Source organism: Toxorhynchites rutilus, chromosome 2 (genome assembly GCF_029784135.1).
Source record: "Toxorhynchites rutilus septentrionalis strain SRP chromosome 2, ASM2978413v1, whole genome shotgun sequence".
NCBI classification, from domain to species: domain Eukaryota; kingdom Metazoa; phylum Arthropoda; class Insecta; order Diptera; family Culicidae; genus Toxorhynchites; species Toxorhynchites rutilus.
This window is the reverse complement of record NC_073745.1, coordinates 258,011,055-258,030,950: the sequence shown is the minus strand read 5'-3', so window position 1 is coordinate 258,030,950 and position 19,896 is coordinate 258,011,055. Positions and strand designations below refer to the sequence as shown.

At 38.6% G+C, this 19,896-nt stretch overlaps 2 protein-coding genes across 16 annotated transcripts in view; one reads left to right on the top strand and one right to left on the bottom strand.

The window, feature by feature from the left end:
• The window catches only part of LOC129769687 (uncharacterized), a 39,632-nt gene extending 34,167 nt beyond the window's left edge, over nucleotides 1-5,465 (bottom strand). The window contains exon 1 of the mRNA XM_055772101.1: nucleotides 3,466-5,465. Within this exon, the coding sequence (XP_055628076.1) occupies nucleotides 3,466-5,192 (1,727 nt within the window). The 5' untranslated portion in view covers nucleotides 5,193-5,465. The remainder of the gene's footprint in view (nucleotides 1-3,465) is intronic.
• A 5,734-nt stretch (nucleotides 5,466-11,199) lies between these two features.
• LOC129765070 (formin-binding protein 1-like) overlaps nucleotides 11,200-19,896 on the top strand; it is a 195,989-nt gene continuing 187,292 nt past the window's right edge. For all 15 annotated transcript variants that reach the window (XM_055764922.1, XM_055764915.1, XM_055764921.1 and 12 more), the window contains exon 1: nucleotides 11,200-12,030. In XM_055764922.1, the coding sequence (XP_055620897.1) occupies nucleotides 12,007-12,030 (24 nt within the window). In that variant the 5' untranslated portion in view covers nucleotides 11,200-12,006. The remainder of the gene's footprint in view (nucleotides 12,031-19,896) is intronic.

Here is a 19,896-nt window from a genome sequence, read left to right as displayed (position 1 = left end):
ATGTTCGATACGTTAAAGTAAATTTTAATTCATAATTTTGATTTTGAAAGCAGGTTTATTCCACCTGAATATCCATCATTATTTTCGCCACCCAATGAAAGCACACATAGCTTAATGCCGTCTACTCGAATATACTCTTCAAAATCAGAATCCGAATTGGATTACGCATTACGCGTTACGTACAAAAGCAAAAGCAGCAGGTTTTCCATTTTCATAGTCTTTTTTTTTTAGATTTTCCAAAACAATACTCGGAACTTGACAGTTCAGTATAGTTGTATTGGTGAACCCGAGTGCCAACCCGTGAAACATCTCAGTGCGAAACTAATAGCGAATTCGTTTTTAAAACTGAGTCAGTGCCAAACTGACTCTGTAAGAAAAAAACGTTTTCAGTTTCACGAATGCGGTGGTTTGTTGGTGTGCGTTATATAGTCTGATTTGTTTATATTTACGACGGCAAATGTACAGTGTCGACGTCTGGTGGTGATATTAGTGCTTGGGAGGTAAATTGTTCTCCATCAGATCAGAAGGGCCAAGTGCAGTGTAAACATATAAAAGTTTGAATGAAAATTTTTACTTAATATTGTTTGATTACCTAACACATGTAGTTCTGACACTCACTTAACCATTTGTCGATGCCGTACCTGTTTGTTCCACAAATAATTACTATTATAATATAAAACCATCATTAGACACAGTTTTCGTTCAATATTCTGCGATATCGGAAAAAAACTTTTATTTAATCACATAAAATAAATATTCGATACGTTAAAGTAAATTTTCATTCATAATTTTGATTTTGAAATTTATTCCACCTGAATATCCATCATTATTTTCACCTCCCAATGAAAGCACACGTAGCTTAATGCCGTCTACTCTATTCTTCAAAATCAGAATCCGAATTGGATTACGATTCCAATAATACAAAAGCAAAAGCAGCAGGTTTTCCATTTTCATAGTCTTTATTTTTAGATTTTCCAAAACAATATTCGGAACTTGACAGTTCAGTATAGTTGTATTGGTGAACCCGAGTGCCAACCCGTGAAACATCTCAGTGCGAAACTAACAGCTTTCGGAGCGAACTAGTGCGAAACTGAGTGAATAAAAAAAAACGTTTTGACAGCAGTTAGTGCGGCACTGGGGTTGAAACTGAACAAAAACGAATTCGCTATAAGGGTGCCAAATCAGAAAACAGGTCACGTTTGAAATAAAACTAACGTTAATAAATATTTTTGTCGTGAACGGATTCTGGCGATTTACATACCAAACGAATTGGAAATTCCATAAGATTTGTTTGGTATGTTATACATTACAATCCCATAGTCTGTATATGGTTTAAATTAATGAAAATTAGAAGCATTCCCATTTTCTCATACATTTGTTCTGTCCATTTGAGTGCTTTCCCGAACAGAGCTGTCACTAACGAGCAACTTTTCGACGAGCAACAAAGGGGAAATCGTAAGATGTAAAGTCTCCGTGAACGAAGGAAAAGAAGAAGAACGAAGGGGAATATTTGCCTAGAGTATAAACAGTGGATCTCGCTGAGGAAAAATTTCATTCTTCGTGAGAAAACGACTGAACAACATCGTTGCCGGGCGAGCTGTACGGCGAGGGATCGAATGCGTTTCTCAAGGCAATGGGGGTGAAGGAGTAATATGATGGATAAAGTAAAGTTTTCCAAGGGCATTTTTCAAAGTTAGAGACGAATGAACTGAAGAAGTTTGAAGGCTCAATAATAATGTAACATGTAACAATGTAACATGTACAATTCGATTTGAGTTCGAATTTTCTCGAAACGAGTTACTCGTTTCGAAATGCGCAATGCCACCCCTGTAATTGGACATTCGCGATGACAGTGGCACAGTGTCGACGTCTGGTGGCGACTTTCAATGTGGGGCTATAATTCAGGCCAAGGCGCCTAGAAGTATATCCTAAGGTGGGCCAACTTACTAAAACGACTCTTCAGCCATCTTGAAAGTCTACTGTGTTTAGGCAAACATAAGGAAGGCAAACTTTCAGTATCATTCTGTATTCAAAGCAATGAATATCGATTGTTCTTCCTTGTTTTGTGTCATCACATGTCTTCGTTTACTTCGTTACTCACTCGTTGATAACTCTAGCATTGCAATCATTGCATCGCAAACTGACGAAATTGCATTAATGTTTTGAGCTACAAAATTGTGTGGGGAATCATCAAGCTAGGCTATCGTCAGCTCACCAAGAAAATAAATGTTCTGGAATTTTGTCAGTGATTTGATTTCGCACGACGGTAGGAAAACTCTCTCCACAAAGGATGACAGCTAAGCTAATCTAGACTGAAGAATTATTTACGCTAGGATATTAGTAATGAATCTCTGCTGAGGCAAATATTCAGCTTTTGCCCAAGCAGTTAACATTGTTAGTTTTCTGTCATCATAAAGGCTTCGTTGGTGCCTTTGGCATTGCATCAATGCATTGAGCTGACGCTATGGTAAAACAGGCGTTGAGGTTATGCACCAAAAATTTTTTTGGTGAATAACAAGTTATTCAATAAGTTATAATAAGTCATTAATTTATTTGGGTTCGCGTGCAGATAGAGTTTATTTCGGTTATTTAGTCACCAAGAAAGTAAATGTCGTTCTGGAATTTTGTATGTGATTTGGTTCGCTTGCCAGTAGCAAAACTTTCTCCACTAAGGATGAAAGCTGCGCTTATCTCGAGCATGTATTGTTCTGCGAGCACAATAATGAATCAACAAACAATTATCGTCAAATGATTCCACAATAAAAAAAACATTTCAGAGCGACCAAACTGGTAGAACGATTATTTCAAAATTTCCGTAGCATTATAAAATAATATCCGCAGATATAAACAAGCGACTTGAATTAAACTACAGCGTAGTTCTACGTCAATGATGCGGTCGTGTCTTGAACACAACCTCCTGAAAAATTTTTTCATTCCTTTGTTTTAAGAGGCTTTAAACTTTGCAGTTCATTCGCCTCTAAAATGTATTTTATAGCCAGATCGAATTTAGAAAACTCTCTTCGGACCAAAGGGAATCAACCCAATGTACCGGTGTGGGATATGTTGGCTCGGTTATACCTTGATTACATGTCCCAAATCTATCTTTTCCTCAAAACTATCAATCGCCGTGTTTAATCATCAGTATTGTCCAAAACTCCTTATGTTTCTTTCTCTCCATGATAAAAAATTGTCCCCTACTAACCTCGACTCGTCCGCGAGTAATCAGTTCCTCATCCTATTAACCGTAGAGTAAGCAAAATTGTAAATATGCTTTAGAACCAAAATTAGATAAAGAATTTGGCGCCTTTAAACTTATGTAACTGAGCCTGTACAAATAAACAATTTATGAAAAAAATCAATATAATATACTTCCGTACCAAAAATCATCTCTGATTTCTAAAATTATAACAGTTTGCTAAAAACCTAATATACATCAGAACATGAAGCATCAAGACAAATTCTTACCTAACTGCTGACAGAAGCTTCGTATCGATCATCGACCTTATCAAACGTTCCGCGACCTCCCTGTGCTTATACTTCACAAGCGCTTCAAATACATCCCTCATGATAAACATATCGTAGGGTCCCATTTCATCGACCAGTTGCCGGACAGTTTCCTCATCGATAAATTGCTCAACGCTCGCCCAAAGATCCATTTCACTCAAATTGATTTTTGTAATTTTCACCAGCGCCTCGAGATGAAGCAGGATTCGTGAAAATGGCACCATCGTGAACATATCACCCCGCATTGCCAATTGCAGCAACATATTGGTGAGTCTAAGTGCGACCAACTGTCGTAGATTTAGTACATTAATCGATTTACATTGCTCTACCAAATCCTTCAGCACTTCATCCAGTTGGGGAACAGCTACTTCATATAGCAGCTCGTCGATAAGCTCTAGGAAGCACGCAAACGGAACCGCTCCCCATTTAACGTCTCTGAAGCGTGTCAGAAGAAACCGATAAGCATCATTGCTGGAATAGTATTCCTTCAACAGTTGTTTCATTGTGGTGAAATCCTGGAATAAGGTTGTTTTGTTTAACGATTCCAATAGAATAAATTCTAGCTGTTCTCTGGCTGCAACAAAGTTGCTTTTGTGCAACATATAATCAATGGCCCAGCTGGAAACCACCGAATTATCGTGTCTTAATATCAGTTGCAAAGCAACGTTTTTCCATTCTGGCGCTAGATAATCCAGTTTCTCAACCAATGGCAACACAGGCTCGATCAAATGCGTCTGGGATTCGGGCAGTGCTTCCAATATCGTTATAAAACATTGCCAAGCCTTGGTGATCTCTTCGGCATCATCCGGCACCCATCTAAACAAATCGTTGTTGATTTTTCTGTCGCTATGCGCCTTCAGAAACGCCATTATGTTTTTAATAGTCGATATCGTTTCTTTGCGAACCAGCTGTTCCACATTTGCACAATTTTCGCAAATGATTTGCCATATATCTACACTTTCTACGATATTCATAAACGGGTCGACTTGATCCTTCCGTTCAGTTGCTATCTGAACGAGGTGACAGAGCATGAAACTCTTATGCTTTTGGGAGATTCTTTTATTTTCAAGCATTACACTTGCCCACCATTTTACAATGTGTGGAGCATGGGACCTGAAGTTGAACAACAGACGAAGAACACCCAACGCCTTATCGCGTAGTTTGACCGATTCTTTGTGAAGACTTTCTGCTAGTACCGTGATATCAAGCTTCGAGTACGCCTTTTGCTGCCATTCTTTCTCTAAGGCTACACGCATCATTGTCCTCAGGACATCGTAGAAAAGAGGCATATTCAAGTAATCCTTCTGAAACACCGCGACGAAATGTTCGATCGTCGCATTCAAAATTCCTTCATCCGTCCACTCGTGTTTCAATAGAAGCAAAGTTAATATTTTCATCAATAACTCCAAACGATGCGCATTGTTGTAGAGAAGCTGGTAGTTCATTTCGATTAGTCCCACAATTCTACCCACTTCTAGCCAGGATAGATCCAATTCGGTCAAATCCTTTCCCTGGAGCTTCAGAATCAACACATTTGCAAGGGCTTCGAGGGCCGACGGTTCCATGAGGAAAACATTCTTGCGGAACCGTTCCTCGTTCTTGGTGAGCAGCAGCAATTGCTCCTGGACGCTCACATCTTGTGTTGTGAGCTCTCGGATGTATGGCGAAATGTACGCAACTTGGGACATTTGGAGTGTAGAAACGGCGAGACAAATTTGCGTAATACTATACAATCTTCATCAATTGAACACGAATTACAAAAGCACTAGCACTAGTTTCGGTGCGTTAGACAACAATCGTATGCAATAGTTGGTGCAAAGCTATTTGTTCTACACTATTGTTTCATTCCGGCGACGTCTTTTGTTCACTCTCTTTGATAAATAGGATGGAAAATTAAGTCACACAAAAATACTGAAACCAGCTGATAGAAATGTAAACAACACACAGCGGTTAGCGAGGCTCAGTGCCCAAGATATTGACATTTACTTCAGGTATGCTTTTGAACACAAAATTATTCGCAAAGATATTTAGACTATGGTGGGCCATTTTGCTAAACTGCTCTGCGACCACACTCTCCCAAAAAAATGGTACAGTAAGTTACATCCAATTCGACATCCCGCATTGGAGGTGATTTTGACCTGGGGTGACATTGCGCATCTCGAAACGAGTGATTTTTGTTCGTTTCGACCACTTTGATTTAACTTTGTTTACGAACCCAAAAATGTTACATTTCTCTACGAGACAAATTTTGCTCTAAATCTATCTAGTACACTGAAAATATTAACTTGAAAAAGATACATAATACTAAATCCAATTCGATTTGAGTTCGAATTTTCTCGAAACGAGTTACTCGTTTCGAAATGCGCAATGCCACCCCTGTAATTGGACATTCGCGATGACAGTGGCACAGTGTCGACGTCTGGTGGCGACTTTCAATGTGGAGCTATAATTCAGGCCAAGGCGCCTAGAAGTATATCCTAAGGTGGGCCAACTTACTAAAACGACTCTTCAGCCATCTTGAAAGTCTACTGTGTTTTGTTTGTAAAACAAACATAAACATATGTAAACAAAACACAATACGCCTGTGACCTAGCTCGCTCGTGACCAGTCTGTCTCTTTCAGGCTTCGAGCAAATAATTCCCCTTCTGCTTTCTTCCGTACTGTTTTTATATACCGCGCCCCTAACCAAATTAGAGCTTGAGCTTGGCTAGACTGTACACTTCGTAGTTGTTCTCCGTGATTGACCTAAACCAGCGAAATTGCACAAAGAACACACCGAATGAAGCCTGAGGGTAGCAAACCATTCTCATTGTGCAAATTTCGGTGAATCAAGCTTTAAATAGGCAATAACGACACCGGCCACGTCCTTACAGTCACTAGAGGAAGGGAAGAAGTATTAGTATGATATCCGCCGCCCGAAGGCCAGAAGGGTCGCCTCTATAGCGTGGTTTCCTAGCGCTTATCAAGGAAGGCATAATTGTGAGTGGAGTGAGGTAAGAATTAGGATTCACTGTGGTGATTAATGGGATTAGGAGTTTGTTCATTTCTTTCTTTCCATGATAACCATGGTTAACAGCTATTATAACCATCATCTTTAGGGGCTTTGGACCCTCTGCTCTGGTTCTCAATAGTTTCAGATTCTTTTTCGGACATGCTAGTATAGATAAGTGGACGGGTGGTTAGCGTCCTACATTATCATGCCGAGGATTCGGGTTCGATTCCCGTTCTGGCCGGGAGATTTTTCGCCAAAGAAATTTCTTCCGACTTGCACTGTGGTCACGGATATTCTAGAGCTTGCCATTACAGAATACATTCAAGGCGGGGTTTTCGGCATAGAAATCTCAACTAAGTACTACTAATATAAATGACGCAAGTAATACTAAAGAGAAGGCCAAAGTTCCACTGGGAACGTTAGTGCCATCCAAGAAGAAGACTATAGATAAAGTATTATTATCAAAGGCAAAATAAATCAAAATTTATAGAAATGAGCGAACTCCTTTTTTGCATCACTTAATGTTAGCGTGCAGAATCAGAAAGATCTAGTTGATATTTTGGCAGGAACTGAAATTTCAATATTATTGAGATAATTTAAACTAATTATAATTCAACTGTACTGTACTGTACATTCAGATTCTGCGATGTTGTCGCCACTCCATGGATTAGGATCTTCCCGGATGAATTTCGCGAAGTTATGCACATAGCGGCAAACAATCTGCGCTACGTGTTGGTGATGGACGTAGTCCTCTTGCTCGAAATCAACCTAATTGTTGGAGAGCGTTTCGAAGTTTCACCAGTTTTCCTTTTGGCTTGAATTTGAACAACGTATTTCTATCGAACTGAGCCTGCAAAAGTAAATGCAAACTTTGCAACACTATTAGTTTATCATAATTCAATCATCACAATTATTCCACAGACACGCGTATCCTTCTTTGGAATTAGTTTGTTTCTCCACGACAGTCTTTCACTGAACATTTTCTCCTTAGGACACAAACGTAAATAAACTCCGAGTCCGAGTCACGAGAACGATTGTTTCTTTGATCGGAGAAACATTCGACAGATAGTGTGAGGCAAAAAAAAAGTTCCAAGATAATCTTTTATAAATATGCTATATATCTGCATGACCAACTTTTCGCTAGTAGAAAATAAATGAATATATTTATTCATAACTTTGGTAAAGTAAATTCGTCTGCAAGCGGATAATCGAATCGGAACATGGATTTGTCTGCCTTGGGCCATGTTCTCACTGCAGCGGGGCGTCAACGTGGCTTGAGCGGGTCGTGTGCTTTTCTTACCACGATATTTCAATCCATTCCCATTGCACCGTGCCAGCGGCGTGTCTTCGGCTTGTTTTATGATAATTGTCAATGTATGTGTGCTAGAAAGAATGATATTTTGTTTTGTTTTGAAATATTCCAGCCGCGTAGAAGTATCCGGGCCAAGATCTTGACAATGAGAAACGTATTTTCGATTAGGGTCTGAGCCAAGTCGAACATAATTACATAATTACAATATTAAATATGAATTCATGTATTTAGCATCTGCCACATCAGAATGAATTAAAACAATAACAAACTAATTCGACTTTTCCTCGATCACGCACACAGGGATGCCAAGTGAATTTTTTTCGCACAATATGGAAAATGTGAATAAAAGTTAGAAAATCATAATTAAATTTTTTAACAACGTTTCTAAACAATATAATATTTATTCTGATTTATTACCGTAATATCAAGACTTTAATTCAAAAACTGGGGTATAAGTAAGTTTACAGAACATAAAATGAGATTTGTAACAAAAATAGGGAAGATTTCATAGTATATTACGCAAAATCCTTATTTGCTATATTATGTAATGTCCTTTGAGTACTTAAAACACATAGTACTGCCCTTTACTTAACCATTTGACTATACATTTCCAGATGTTTCTAGTAAAATTGACCACTGTAATGTTGAATAATGATTAGAAACAATTTTCGTAGATATTTTGTCACAATTTGCGATCAAACTTGTTACTCTATTACATTGGATGCATATTCGCTACCAGAAGTAAAATTTCATTCAGATTATTAATTTTGAAAGTGTGTTAATTTCACCCGAAAATCCATTCTCATTTTCGCCTTTCAATCACAGCACACGAAGCTCAATGCCTTGAATGTGAACAACAAGCAATTGCTAATAATTTCATTTTCATTCTGTATCAATTTCATATTTTCGTTTCATTCTCTTGTGGTCCTACAAACAAACGTTTGGTTTTCTTGAATGGCGTTAACGTTCCCTGTGGAACTTTTGCCGTCTCAACGTATGCATCAACTAGCGTCATTTATTAAAACTTAGTTGAGATTTCTTAAGCCAAATAACACGCCTTGAATGTATTCCTAGGAGCAAGCTCTAGTATACGCGTGACCACAGTGCAAGTGGAAAGAAATTTCTCTGACGAAAAATCCCCCGGCCAGAACAGGAATCAAACCCGAACACCCGGCATGATAGTGTGAGATTTGTTCATTGGGTGTTCGTTCGGCTATGGGTGCACTAACGTTTGATTTTACCACTGATAAATATTGGGACTTAACGAAGCAGGAATTAAAATGTCAACAATTGAATGAAAAAGTTGCCGACACACATCGCGTGCGACTCATCATGCTGAGTTGAATCGAAAAAAAATCATCATTTTCTTCATGATTCGCCAGAGCTCAATCGGAGAAGTTTCGGCGCTTCATATGGTCAAGTGGCTGCAGTTCAAGAGTCAATTTGATTTTGTAAGGATGTCGCCCAAGATTTTTGCACAAAATACGCCACTATGAGGGAGATGGGAAATGTCCAATTCTTGAGAACGCCGTGCAATTGACTGATTTGAGTCATTTCGGTTGGATTCACAAGTGGCTGCGATATTTTCGTTGCTTCGTGCGATATCCAACAGCGAAAATATAGACTCAAATTCAATCACAACTATTATTACGACCAAAAATTGGAATAGACGCTCTAAAAGTTGCAAACATCGACTCTGAATTTCGGTAGTAATTTTTATTAATTATTGAGCGTTGCGATCTGATGTAGTGGTAACATTCGAACCACTCACTCTTAAAGTAACGAGTTCAATTCTCACTCTCGACATTCTTCCGAAACGAAAGTAAAGTGACGAACCAGTCAAAGTATTGATAGTCACTATGAAGTGCGCTACATATACACCGTCCCGTCACCGTAAAGTCAACGTAAACGAATGAAACATCGAATATTGTCCCAAGGAAATCATATGGTGGCATTCCCATACACCATCAACGGCAACTTTTACTTCGGCAAAATACGAGGGTCGTTCAAAAAATAAGTTTTAGTGACTCAGAAATCGCAGAAAAATAAAGTTAGGACAAAAAACAAGGCGATTTTCGTAATCTACGTTTTATTTTCTATTTTTCTACATAATCGCCGTAACATTCGAGGCATTTTTCATAGCGTGGCACGAGTTTTTCTATTTCGAGCGTCCAACTTTTTGAAGTACGATGTACTGCGTCACGAATTTCTCCAGTGTTATCGAATCGTTGACCGCCGAACGCCTGTTTCATCACCGTACAATTTGAAGTTTTGGACCGATTAAGAACCGCGATTAAAAATGAAAGGCCAGGTTTATTGATGAAAGGAGTGTTCCTCATCCACGATAGTGCTCAGCCCCATTCTGCTCGCGTAACTCAAGAGCAATTGAAAAAAAAATCAAATAGACTGTGTTCGAGCATTCTCCTTACTCCCCAGACCTCGTCCCTAGCGACTATCACTTATTCCTGGTGATGAAACAGGCGTTCGGTGGTCAACGATTCGATAACACTGAAGAAATTCGTGACGCAGTTACATCGTACTTCAAAAAGTTGGACGCTACACACTTCGCGTTCGGAATAGAAAAACTCGTGCCACGCTATGAAAATTGCCTCGAATGTTACGGCGATTATGTAGAAAAATAGAAAATAAAACGTAGATTACGAAAATCGCCTTGTTTTTTGTCCTAACTTTATTTTTCTGCGATTTCTGAGTCACTAAAACTTATTTTTTGAACGACAAAATTGTCCTAACTTTATTTTTCCGCGATTTCTGAGTCACTGAAACTTATTTTTTGAACGACCCTCGTAAGCCCAAGAAAATAGTAGATGGGACGGTGATGTTGACGCAGTATGTGTATCGCACTTAATACAAAAAGAATAAAAATCATTAGAAAACATCATCTAGGTTGAAAACACTCCTGAAGATTTATCGTGTTGTAGAAACTTGCACAAAGGATGTTTACAAAAATGTCCAATTAGAGAAAAAAGCCTCATTATTCGTGTGACTTTACAGGTCTATGCAATTAGATAGCTGTCGAATTGAAGGCGAATCCATGTAAATTAGAATAAACATTGCATGATTTAAGGAAAGATTGGAAAATTGTTTTATGTTTTTTTCATTTCTGATTTCTGGATACATTCTTTCGTTCTATTTTAAGATATTTAAAAAATAACCTGTTATCTCTAGCACTGAACTCCTTGATGACTATTATGTTCACCATTAACTCGTCATATTTACATATAATTTTTCTGAGTGTGATGTCAACACAACGGCGAAATGACAACAGGGTTGTGAGTGACATTATCCATCACCCCTGCACAATCCTGTTTCGCTCACCATGTTTTTTTTCTTCATTTTCGCCCGCTCCTACGCGACCGATTCACTACTGCTTCTTCAGTCTGAGTTAGCTTTCTGGTGTGGCATGAAGTGTGTATAGTTTACGCACGTACGCGCGTTAAGTTGCTTTCCACTGGTAGTTTCGTTGACAAATTTCCCTGCCTTTTGGCAAAACATTTTGCTCCGTGGCGGTTCGATTGAAGAAAAAAAAAAATAAGTGGAGGAAACGGTGGCCGTTTTGTGCAATCCAAATTGTTTCGTGTCGCGGGTCCTTGAAGTGGTTCATTACGAGCCAACAGAGTGGTGTCCGATCTTCGCCCAAGGATGAAGTCAAAGTGTAAAATTCGCCTCTAAACACAAAACATCTCGTCGGATCGTTAGTGGACCTCGACATCGAATCGGTGCTGCTCAAACCGGTGGAAGTGGTGGATAAGCAAGAAGTAGAAGCAGTGCGCTCCTGTAAAGTTTCCTTCGGTCAGGATAGGAGGGGGAACTTCGGGGCGTTTCTCCTCTGTTGATATGTGTGTTTGGTGAGAAGAAGAAAAAAAAGTTATGTGAAAGGAAATTGTTGTGTTTCGAAAGTTAGTATTTCCAACAGAAATACGCAAAGTGATAATTCCGATGATTTGAAGTGCATTTTTTTCTGTGCTGGCTTGCCGAATGAAAACCATGTAAATTTGCGTGTGTTGTTTTTTATTCAACACGGTGGAAATTTTGCCTACAGCTACGAAGTGGAAAACTTTGAGCCGTCGACGGCAATTAGTGGAAGAAACCCTGAAAGGCGGCCTCATCGAATAGTGAGCAATTGTTTTCACTGACAGCTGTTATTTTGGTAGAACAGGAGACAAACGCAACTTCCAAAATGGGCTGGGGAACAGAACTATGGGTGAGTTTGTGCAATTTTTTTCCGTGAGTAGGAGGGGAGGAAACATAAACCTATTGCAAATTTCGGGTCCATTTTATACGGTTTTCTCCCGGCTTCTGTGCCATCCCTTCGCGAGTTGTCTTTCATCGATCCACCTCTGCATGCATACATGGCTACCTTTGGCAGTGATGCCAAAGTTTATGGGCAGGTGTGATTGGTCAACTTTTTTCAGGTTGTATTTAGAATTGCAAAATTAAGAAATATGATGGATTTTTTTTTGAATACATCTCACAACACGCTATCGTTAAAACGATATTAAGTTGAAAGTAATGCAGAGGTTGAAATACAGTATCTTGAATTGGTAGCCCTGTTCGGGCATCCCCGAATTAAATCGACGACAATTACCGGCAGCCGAGCTGTGTTGTGGTGTTAGTGATGAAAACCTGTCAAGCCTCAAAATAATGCGTGTGATGAGGCCAACGATAATAACAACAACAAAAAGCAGTCATCAGATACCGAAGGCAGCTATCATTTGCTGCTGGAGGAACAAATAAAAAAAACGGGAAAGAAAAATAATAATCACAATAATAACACTAACAGCGAGGCGACGGTGGCGGAGGCAGTAGCGAAAGAGACAACGCGAGACCGTGGGATGGTGTGTTGTGTTGTGTGATGTTTGCTGGAAGCGAATGGACCGGTCTGGCGGCCGGCCAAAGTTGGCGAGATAAAGTTTTCTCTCTGTCTCCTCCCGACTTCCCGACGAGGCCCGGCCGTAATTCTATCATGGTGGTTGGTTTGGTTTCGCTGGCTGTGACTTTGGGAGTTGTGCCTCCAAGCGGAAATAACAAGAAGAGGCAGAAGAAGACGAAGAATTTGATGATGTGGCCATCGAACCGAAAGCAAAAAAAAAATTGCAGGAATCCAATGCCGCTGGGGAGCCACGAATTCGGGGAATCTCAGACAAATTCGGTTAGCATGTTGGGAGAAATTGCATCTATATTTGTACCTGGACTGTTTTGAAGACGAATGACACGTTTTCGATATTGTCATTCGAAATTGAATACTTTTAAAAATATGTATCAAGTAGGTTACTGTAAAACGTTTCCCTGGTGTTTTCTTGAATCTCTCCAATAGAATGAAGTTAGCCGGAGGATTTTTAAAAGGGATCACTGTTGGGGAAGTTGCTGCAGAAAAGATCTGTTTTCCATTACCGGTTTTGGAACAATGTGAAGGAATCCAAACGAAAATGATTCGAAGGCTTTTACCAACAAGAGTATCATCCTCAGAGTGTTCACATCCTGAAAAAACCTTGACGATCAGGGAACATCAGGGGATATCAGAAAATTTCGTCACCAATCGGGAAAATGCAATTTTTTTAAAGACCTTTACTTTCGCTTTTTTTTTTGTTTAAATTCGACCAACTTGTTTGCGTAAGGAAAAACGGGAGTACAAACATTTAAATTTAAGTCTCATTTAATAGAATTGACTGTTTATGCTCGTTTTCAAACACAAAGTTGAGAAGAAGGCGAGTATGTTTCATAACAGTAGAATATAGCATAACATTATTCCATTATTTTCGCATGGAGGCATGATAAAATCATAAAGTTGACTGGCATCCTTCCCCGACTGTTTTGACGGAATGCCCCTTATGAGTAATTCCAAATGAAATCGTCCTAAAAATGCAGATTTTAAAAACAGGTATTTTTGATTCGAATAAAAGTTTGTATTCCGTTTGAGTTGGAAGAAATATGAGTTTTCCACAGCAAATGGAAATTTTTTTGACTCAAGTGTAATTTTTGAAAAAGGCGTATCGATTTTAGTAATTTGATAATTTATATCTCAAATATTATGAGTCGTACCGAAAAGATGTCTTAGAAAGAGGCATAGAGTATTGATGTTAAAATGTGAAAAAATATACACTGAGAAAAAAAAAGTAATCTTTTTTTATTTGCAATATCTAAAATATGTCTTTTTGTTTTATTTTTTCAAATAAAATAGAAGTCATGTAGAAAATTTAAAAAACGAGTCCAAGATGGAAAACTATTTTTGACGAACTTTGTGGCACATTGAATTTTTATGAATATTTTAAACATTGATTTTTCGTATGTTAACAATCATTTTTAGTCACAAATTATAAATCCTGATGTGATTTAAAATAAAAAAGCTTTTTATCAATTTCCTTCTAAATGCAGCCATTCTCGAGAAATTTGAGAGAACATTTCTAATTTATTGTCTTTTAATATTTTTTTTAGTTTATATATGTACTAGCTGAACCCTTTAAAATTATCTTTTACTATACTTCTACCAAAACTCGACATTATAATATCAGATTATTTTCAGACACAATTCTCGACACAAGATTTTTCAACCACTTGCAAATAACATGTTTCTCCGTTACGTTACATGCCAAATTTAGTTTTATTTGCATGATTAATGCTCGAGTAATGCAGAAATTGGGTTTTCTTTTTTGATTTGTTTTGGGTTTTTTTGGTGTTTGATTGGGTGTATGGCAGAACGAGCCCCAGAACGAGAAGTACATGGTGTGGCAAGCGATCTGCTCTTGCGGAAAGCGGAGCGCCCCCTTCGTGATGACCGGCACGGTAAACGGGCAGGTTTACCTTAAGGAGTGCCTACAGAAGCGCTTACTACCACTATTGAAGCAGCACGAGGGCCCGACCATCTTCTGGCCGGATCTCGCTTCGTACCACTATTCAAAGGACGTGTTGGAGTGGTACGAAGCCAACGGGGTCACCTTCGTGCCAAAGGAAATGAACCCGCCCAACGCGCCGGAGCTTCGCCCAATAGAGAAATATTGGGCGATTATGAAGCAGGCCCTCCGGAAGAACCCAAAAGTTGTCAAATCGGAGGCGGACTTCAAGAGAAAATGGATTTCTGTTAAAAAAAAACTACAACCTGACGTTGTACAGAACCTTATGGACGGGGTAAAGAGGAAGGTGCGAGCATACGGGCTTGGGCTCGAAGTATGAATAAAAAGAAAATGCCAAAAGTTGTTTAATAGTTTTTATTTTACTGTCTAAAATTTTCAAAAGGATCGGTCTACTGGGCGAATTTCTACAGCGTTTTTTCCGTGATGCAATTTGATGTGACACACCCTTTTCTAGTACTTTAGCTGTAGGTTCTAAAACATTTAGTTAGCTGAAACAATGAAATTTAAGATCGTCTGTCGATATCTTCCAATAATTGAATTGTTTGTGCTTTTTAATGAATTTATTAATACAGTTCAAAGTTATCTTAAATTAGGCTTTAACACTAGTACAGAAAGAGTCATTTTCATTTTGGTTCGGATCAATTCGATGAAACTGTTACGTTTTGAAGAAATGCTTTTTCTTGCATTCTTTCAGTTCCCTTCCGGGCGTTTTCCAAAATTTTCTTCGTTTCAGCTCCAGAAATTTCGATTCTGCTTCCCGTAGCCGGTTCATTAACTTTGATTTATTTGACGCAGAACCTTCTCTATTCTAACTTTTTTATTAAATATACGTTGTCTACGTTGGGATTTCCACACGAGGGACATAATGCCATTTTTGGTATTAAGTGCTCCAGTCGTTTATTTTTCGGATCATAGAGTAATGCGGGACAAATGTGCGCACTGTTGTCGTCCAATAACTCTTGAAATAAAAGCAAATAAAATTCCGTTTGCTAACCAAATTGTAACTATATATATTAACTTTGAAACGTAGTACAAGCATTTCTCGAGTTGTGTTTGTAATTAGACAAATATCTATTTTAATACAACAAGACAAATGCGCACATTTGCCTCATAGTGGGGGCAAAGGTGCGCACTTATTGAATTGAGCTTCTGAGATAATATATGCTAAAAAAAAATTCGAGAGGTTGTATCCGAGACACGACCGCTTAGGACGTAGGACTACGTGATCTTTTGACGTAGCACTACGTCTAACCGAAGTATATGGGGGTGAAATGAAAACCTAAACACAGAGCATGCAGGAAAAAAATAAAGATTCCGAATGCTTATAATTCGAATATTTCTTAACAGATCGGAAAGATGTTTGCATCAATTGATAGGAAATATTTCTACGCGTCTATCACAATTAATGAAACGTTATTTTCCATAACATAAACAGTTGAATAACTGTAAAATGTCAAGCGTTATCTAAACGTTAGTTTTGATTGGCCCGGTTAACGGTTTCTCCAACACAGACTTCAAAATACGAATATACATGCAAGTCGGGGGTATTTTTGTTCCCACCGAGCTGTGTTTCCCTTACACGAACTCCAAAATCAATGTGCCTGGGTGGAATCCGCTTTGGAAGTTGGGGGTATTTTTGTTCCCACCGAGGAGGCGATCTGGCGTAGTGGTAACATCCATACTTCTCACGCAAAGGTAACGAGTTCAATTCGCACCGACATTCTTCCAAAAATCGAAGTAGAAGAAACGAACCAGCCAAAAAAGGTGTTGAAAATCACTATAATAGAGAGAAAAAAATGGTTCGCACCGAGCTGTGTTTCCCTAACACGGACTTCCAAATCAATAGGCCTGGGGAAATTCGCTTTGCAAATACATGCAAGTAGGAATATTTTTATTCACACCAATATGCGTTTTCCTAAGATGGATTTCAAAACAAAGATGCCTCGGGAAATGCGCATTGCAAAAACTTAAACTTAAAACTGCAAGTTGCGAATACTTTTCTACTCGCTTGTCTTTGTGCAGACCGGAATATGTTTCCCTAAAACGTACTTCTAAACTGAAAAGCCTGAATTTCAAATACTAGAGGTGAATGAACTTTCGCAATTCGGGAGCTACTCAATCGTGAGATATGCAATAATTTCAGAGGGAAATGTAAAATACAATGATCGTTTGACAATTCTCCCATTCACATTTTTTGGTAGTCCTAGGCATCATATCAAACGTAATAGGACGATCATCAAATTTACTTGTAACGAAGAACATAATCTATTACAAAGCATGAAATGATCTTACATGGCAGCTGTTCAAACTTTTTACTTATATTTACTAATATGTTGAATTTAATTGAAATCGTAAATTGTTTCATTCAATCGATAATTTAATCAATACAATATAAATGCTTACTAAGACAAAAGTAGTCCCACGTCAACCTTGCGGTTATATCATAGACCCCTTTTTTTGAAATTTGTTGGTTTATCATTTCGGATATCATTTCCGAATACGTCGAAAGTTCATAAATAACTCTTAAGTAAAAAGTTCCGGAGGCACTGAAAAGGTTTGATGGCTTGTGTAGTTTTGTAGAATCATTTGGAGGAGCAACGATTCTTTCTTGCCTTTGCGAGAACAATACACTAATTAGTCATATGTCGCAATTTGTTTCTTCATATCAATGCACGCATTGCAATGAATATTTAACGAGAGGCATCTTCCGTGCATCGCCATCCAACAGGTATCAAACACGCGTCTAACAGATGCACACAGTTGCAGCGATAAACTTCAATGGAAATATTCCCTAGCGTTCACAGCTCGAGGGGAAACATATAACACAAAACGAGCAGCATAAGCGACCACAGAGAGATTCTGAGAATTATACTCAGGAAAATGCAATAGTTATACGCTAGCGACAGCTTACTTCGCAAATATTTTCTTTCCGCTATCCCCCTTCACTTTTTTCTATTCTTCTTCTTCTTCTTTTCCTTTGTTTACGGAGACTTTAAATCCATCGATTCATTCGTTTCCGACTGTTTCTATTCTAGCGGCTGCATAAGTTGCTCGTTATTGACAGCTCTGTTCGGGAAAACACACAAATGGACAGAACAAATGTATGAGGAAATGGGAATGCTTCCAATTTTCATCAATTTAAACCATATACAGACTATGGGATTGTAATGTTTGGCATATCAAACAAATCTTAAAAAAAATCGATTCAATTGGTATGCAAATCGTATAAATCCGTTTGCAGCAAAAATAGTTATTAACGTTAACTTTATCTCATAAAAACGTGACCTGTTTTCTGATTTGGCACCCTTAATGTAAGACGTAGTCCTACGTCAAAATGTGCATAAAAACAATTATAAACATTTTTTTGACCTTATTATATGCAGTAAAACGAAATTCGAGACTGTATATAATCGACTCTGCCCTGTTATCTTTTCACTTTAATTTTGTAGATTGACAGGAAGTAAGAACGCACAATTTCAGCGGAAACTTTCACAAGAAATTTTGTAGAGATGAAAAATTCATGAGAGTTTTTTTTTGTAGTGGAAGGGTTTATTACCGAAATCTCAGTAGTAAGAGGTCTCATCATTTGGGATTTTGGGAAGTACATGAGAGCTAAAGTGAAATAATTAGGGTAATTGTATTTGTTGTTGATTTGGTAGAAAAATATTACATCAGTTTAGAAAATTTTTGTTATGGAAGTAAACACGGAACACTAACATCAGTCATCGATTTCATGGTTTCGCATGTTAGCTCTCATGCAAAAGTCATGAAATTGATCCAATGAAACTGGAATGAAAAAAAAAATAACAACACTGCAACCGAAACTCGTTCCGGAATACAGTTGATAAGAGAGAAATTCGTTGAGTAGACGACGCGTGATTCATGCAATTCCAGCCTCTACTCCCCCGAGGACGAGGTAACTGACCTTTGAACCCTCCCAGCTCTGATGCATTGCTCATTAGAGTTATATCCGTCTGCTACAACTGAAATGAGTGAGCGAAATTCAAAAGCAATTAAAACACACGTAATTTGGCTTGCAGGCCAGGCAGTTTCGCTGTCGCGTGGTCCGGAAGAGAGAGGTTGACGCTGCGGAACTACTCTGAGATTGCTCGTATCATTAAAGACACTTTCTAAACGCACACAAATATTTGGAGCAATTATTCCTGTTTCTCAACCACTCCCCGCGTGAACGAACGACGAATGTGCCTCAATATGCCTTCATTTTATCATTATAAAAAAATATTTTTTCTGCTTCTGCTCTGGATGCTATCCACCGCCACCGCACACACACACATACATGCACACACGCACATCCGGTCAAAATGCAACCGCTGGTAATCGGGCGCAGAACAAAGAACTTTTATTCCGCTCGCACAGCTGCATTATGAGCAGACGTGAAGTCTAAACAAAGCTTCCAGTTCATTTTCTTTGGTTTGGTTTTGGATATAGTTCCTCAGCAAAACAAAAGTTGAACCGCACAACTGAAGCGTTTTACATCCCCGAAATGACCAAACGACCATGACATTAAAAGTCGCGCTAACAGCTCTGAACTCCTTCTTGGGGGTAGAACAAAACCGAACGCATTCTACGACGACGTCGAGAGTCAGGGGAAAAACTGGTTGAGCATGTCCATTTTAGTCCACCACGCCGTTACGGTTCAGTGCCAACCCTGCGACCTTATGAGCTCTTAGGCATACACACAAAAAAAACGAAACCCCGCATGGGGAATTTCCTGCTGCATGATACGGATAGAGGCCAATACTTGACGCTCATGGTTGGCAGGTGACGGATGATGAGGCAAACTAAATTTTTGCTCTTTAAATTTTAAAGGTGTATGGAAGTGTAACATTACCGTTTTCGGAAAATAAATCAATCCGAACAGTTTGGATATTTTTTCTCATGTAAAATTATTCTATTGAAGGAAGACGAATTTTCACAAATACAAGCGTTAACAACAACAAATGGTTAACACGTTGAGCCCCGTATTGTTCTTGTTGTGCTTTCTATTTAGCCCGCATCTAGAGCACTTGCACAATATAATTATCGGTTTCTGCTCCCAAAGTTATTTATTGTAGAGAAAGAAAATAGTCAGAAATTCGAATAGAAAGTAGTCACATATCGTAAAACAAACTATAACAGTCCTAGTGATCAACGTGTTCATAGGAAACAAGCTTCTACGGATTTATATACAATAACAAAACTCAATTCAAATGCAATTC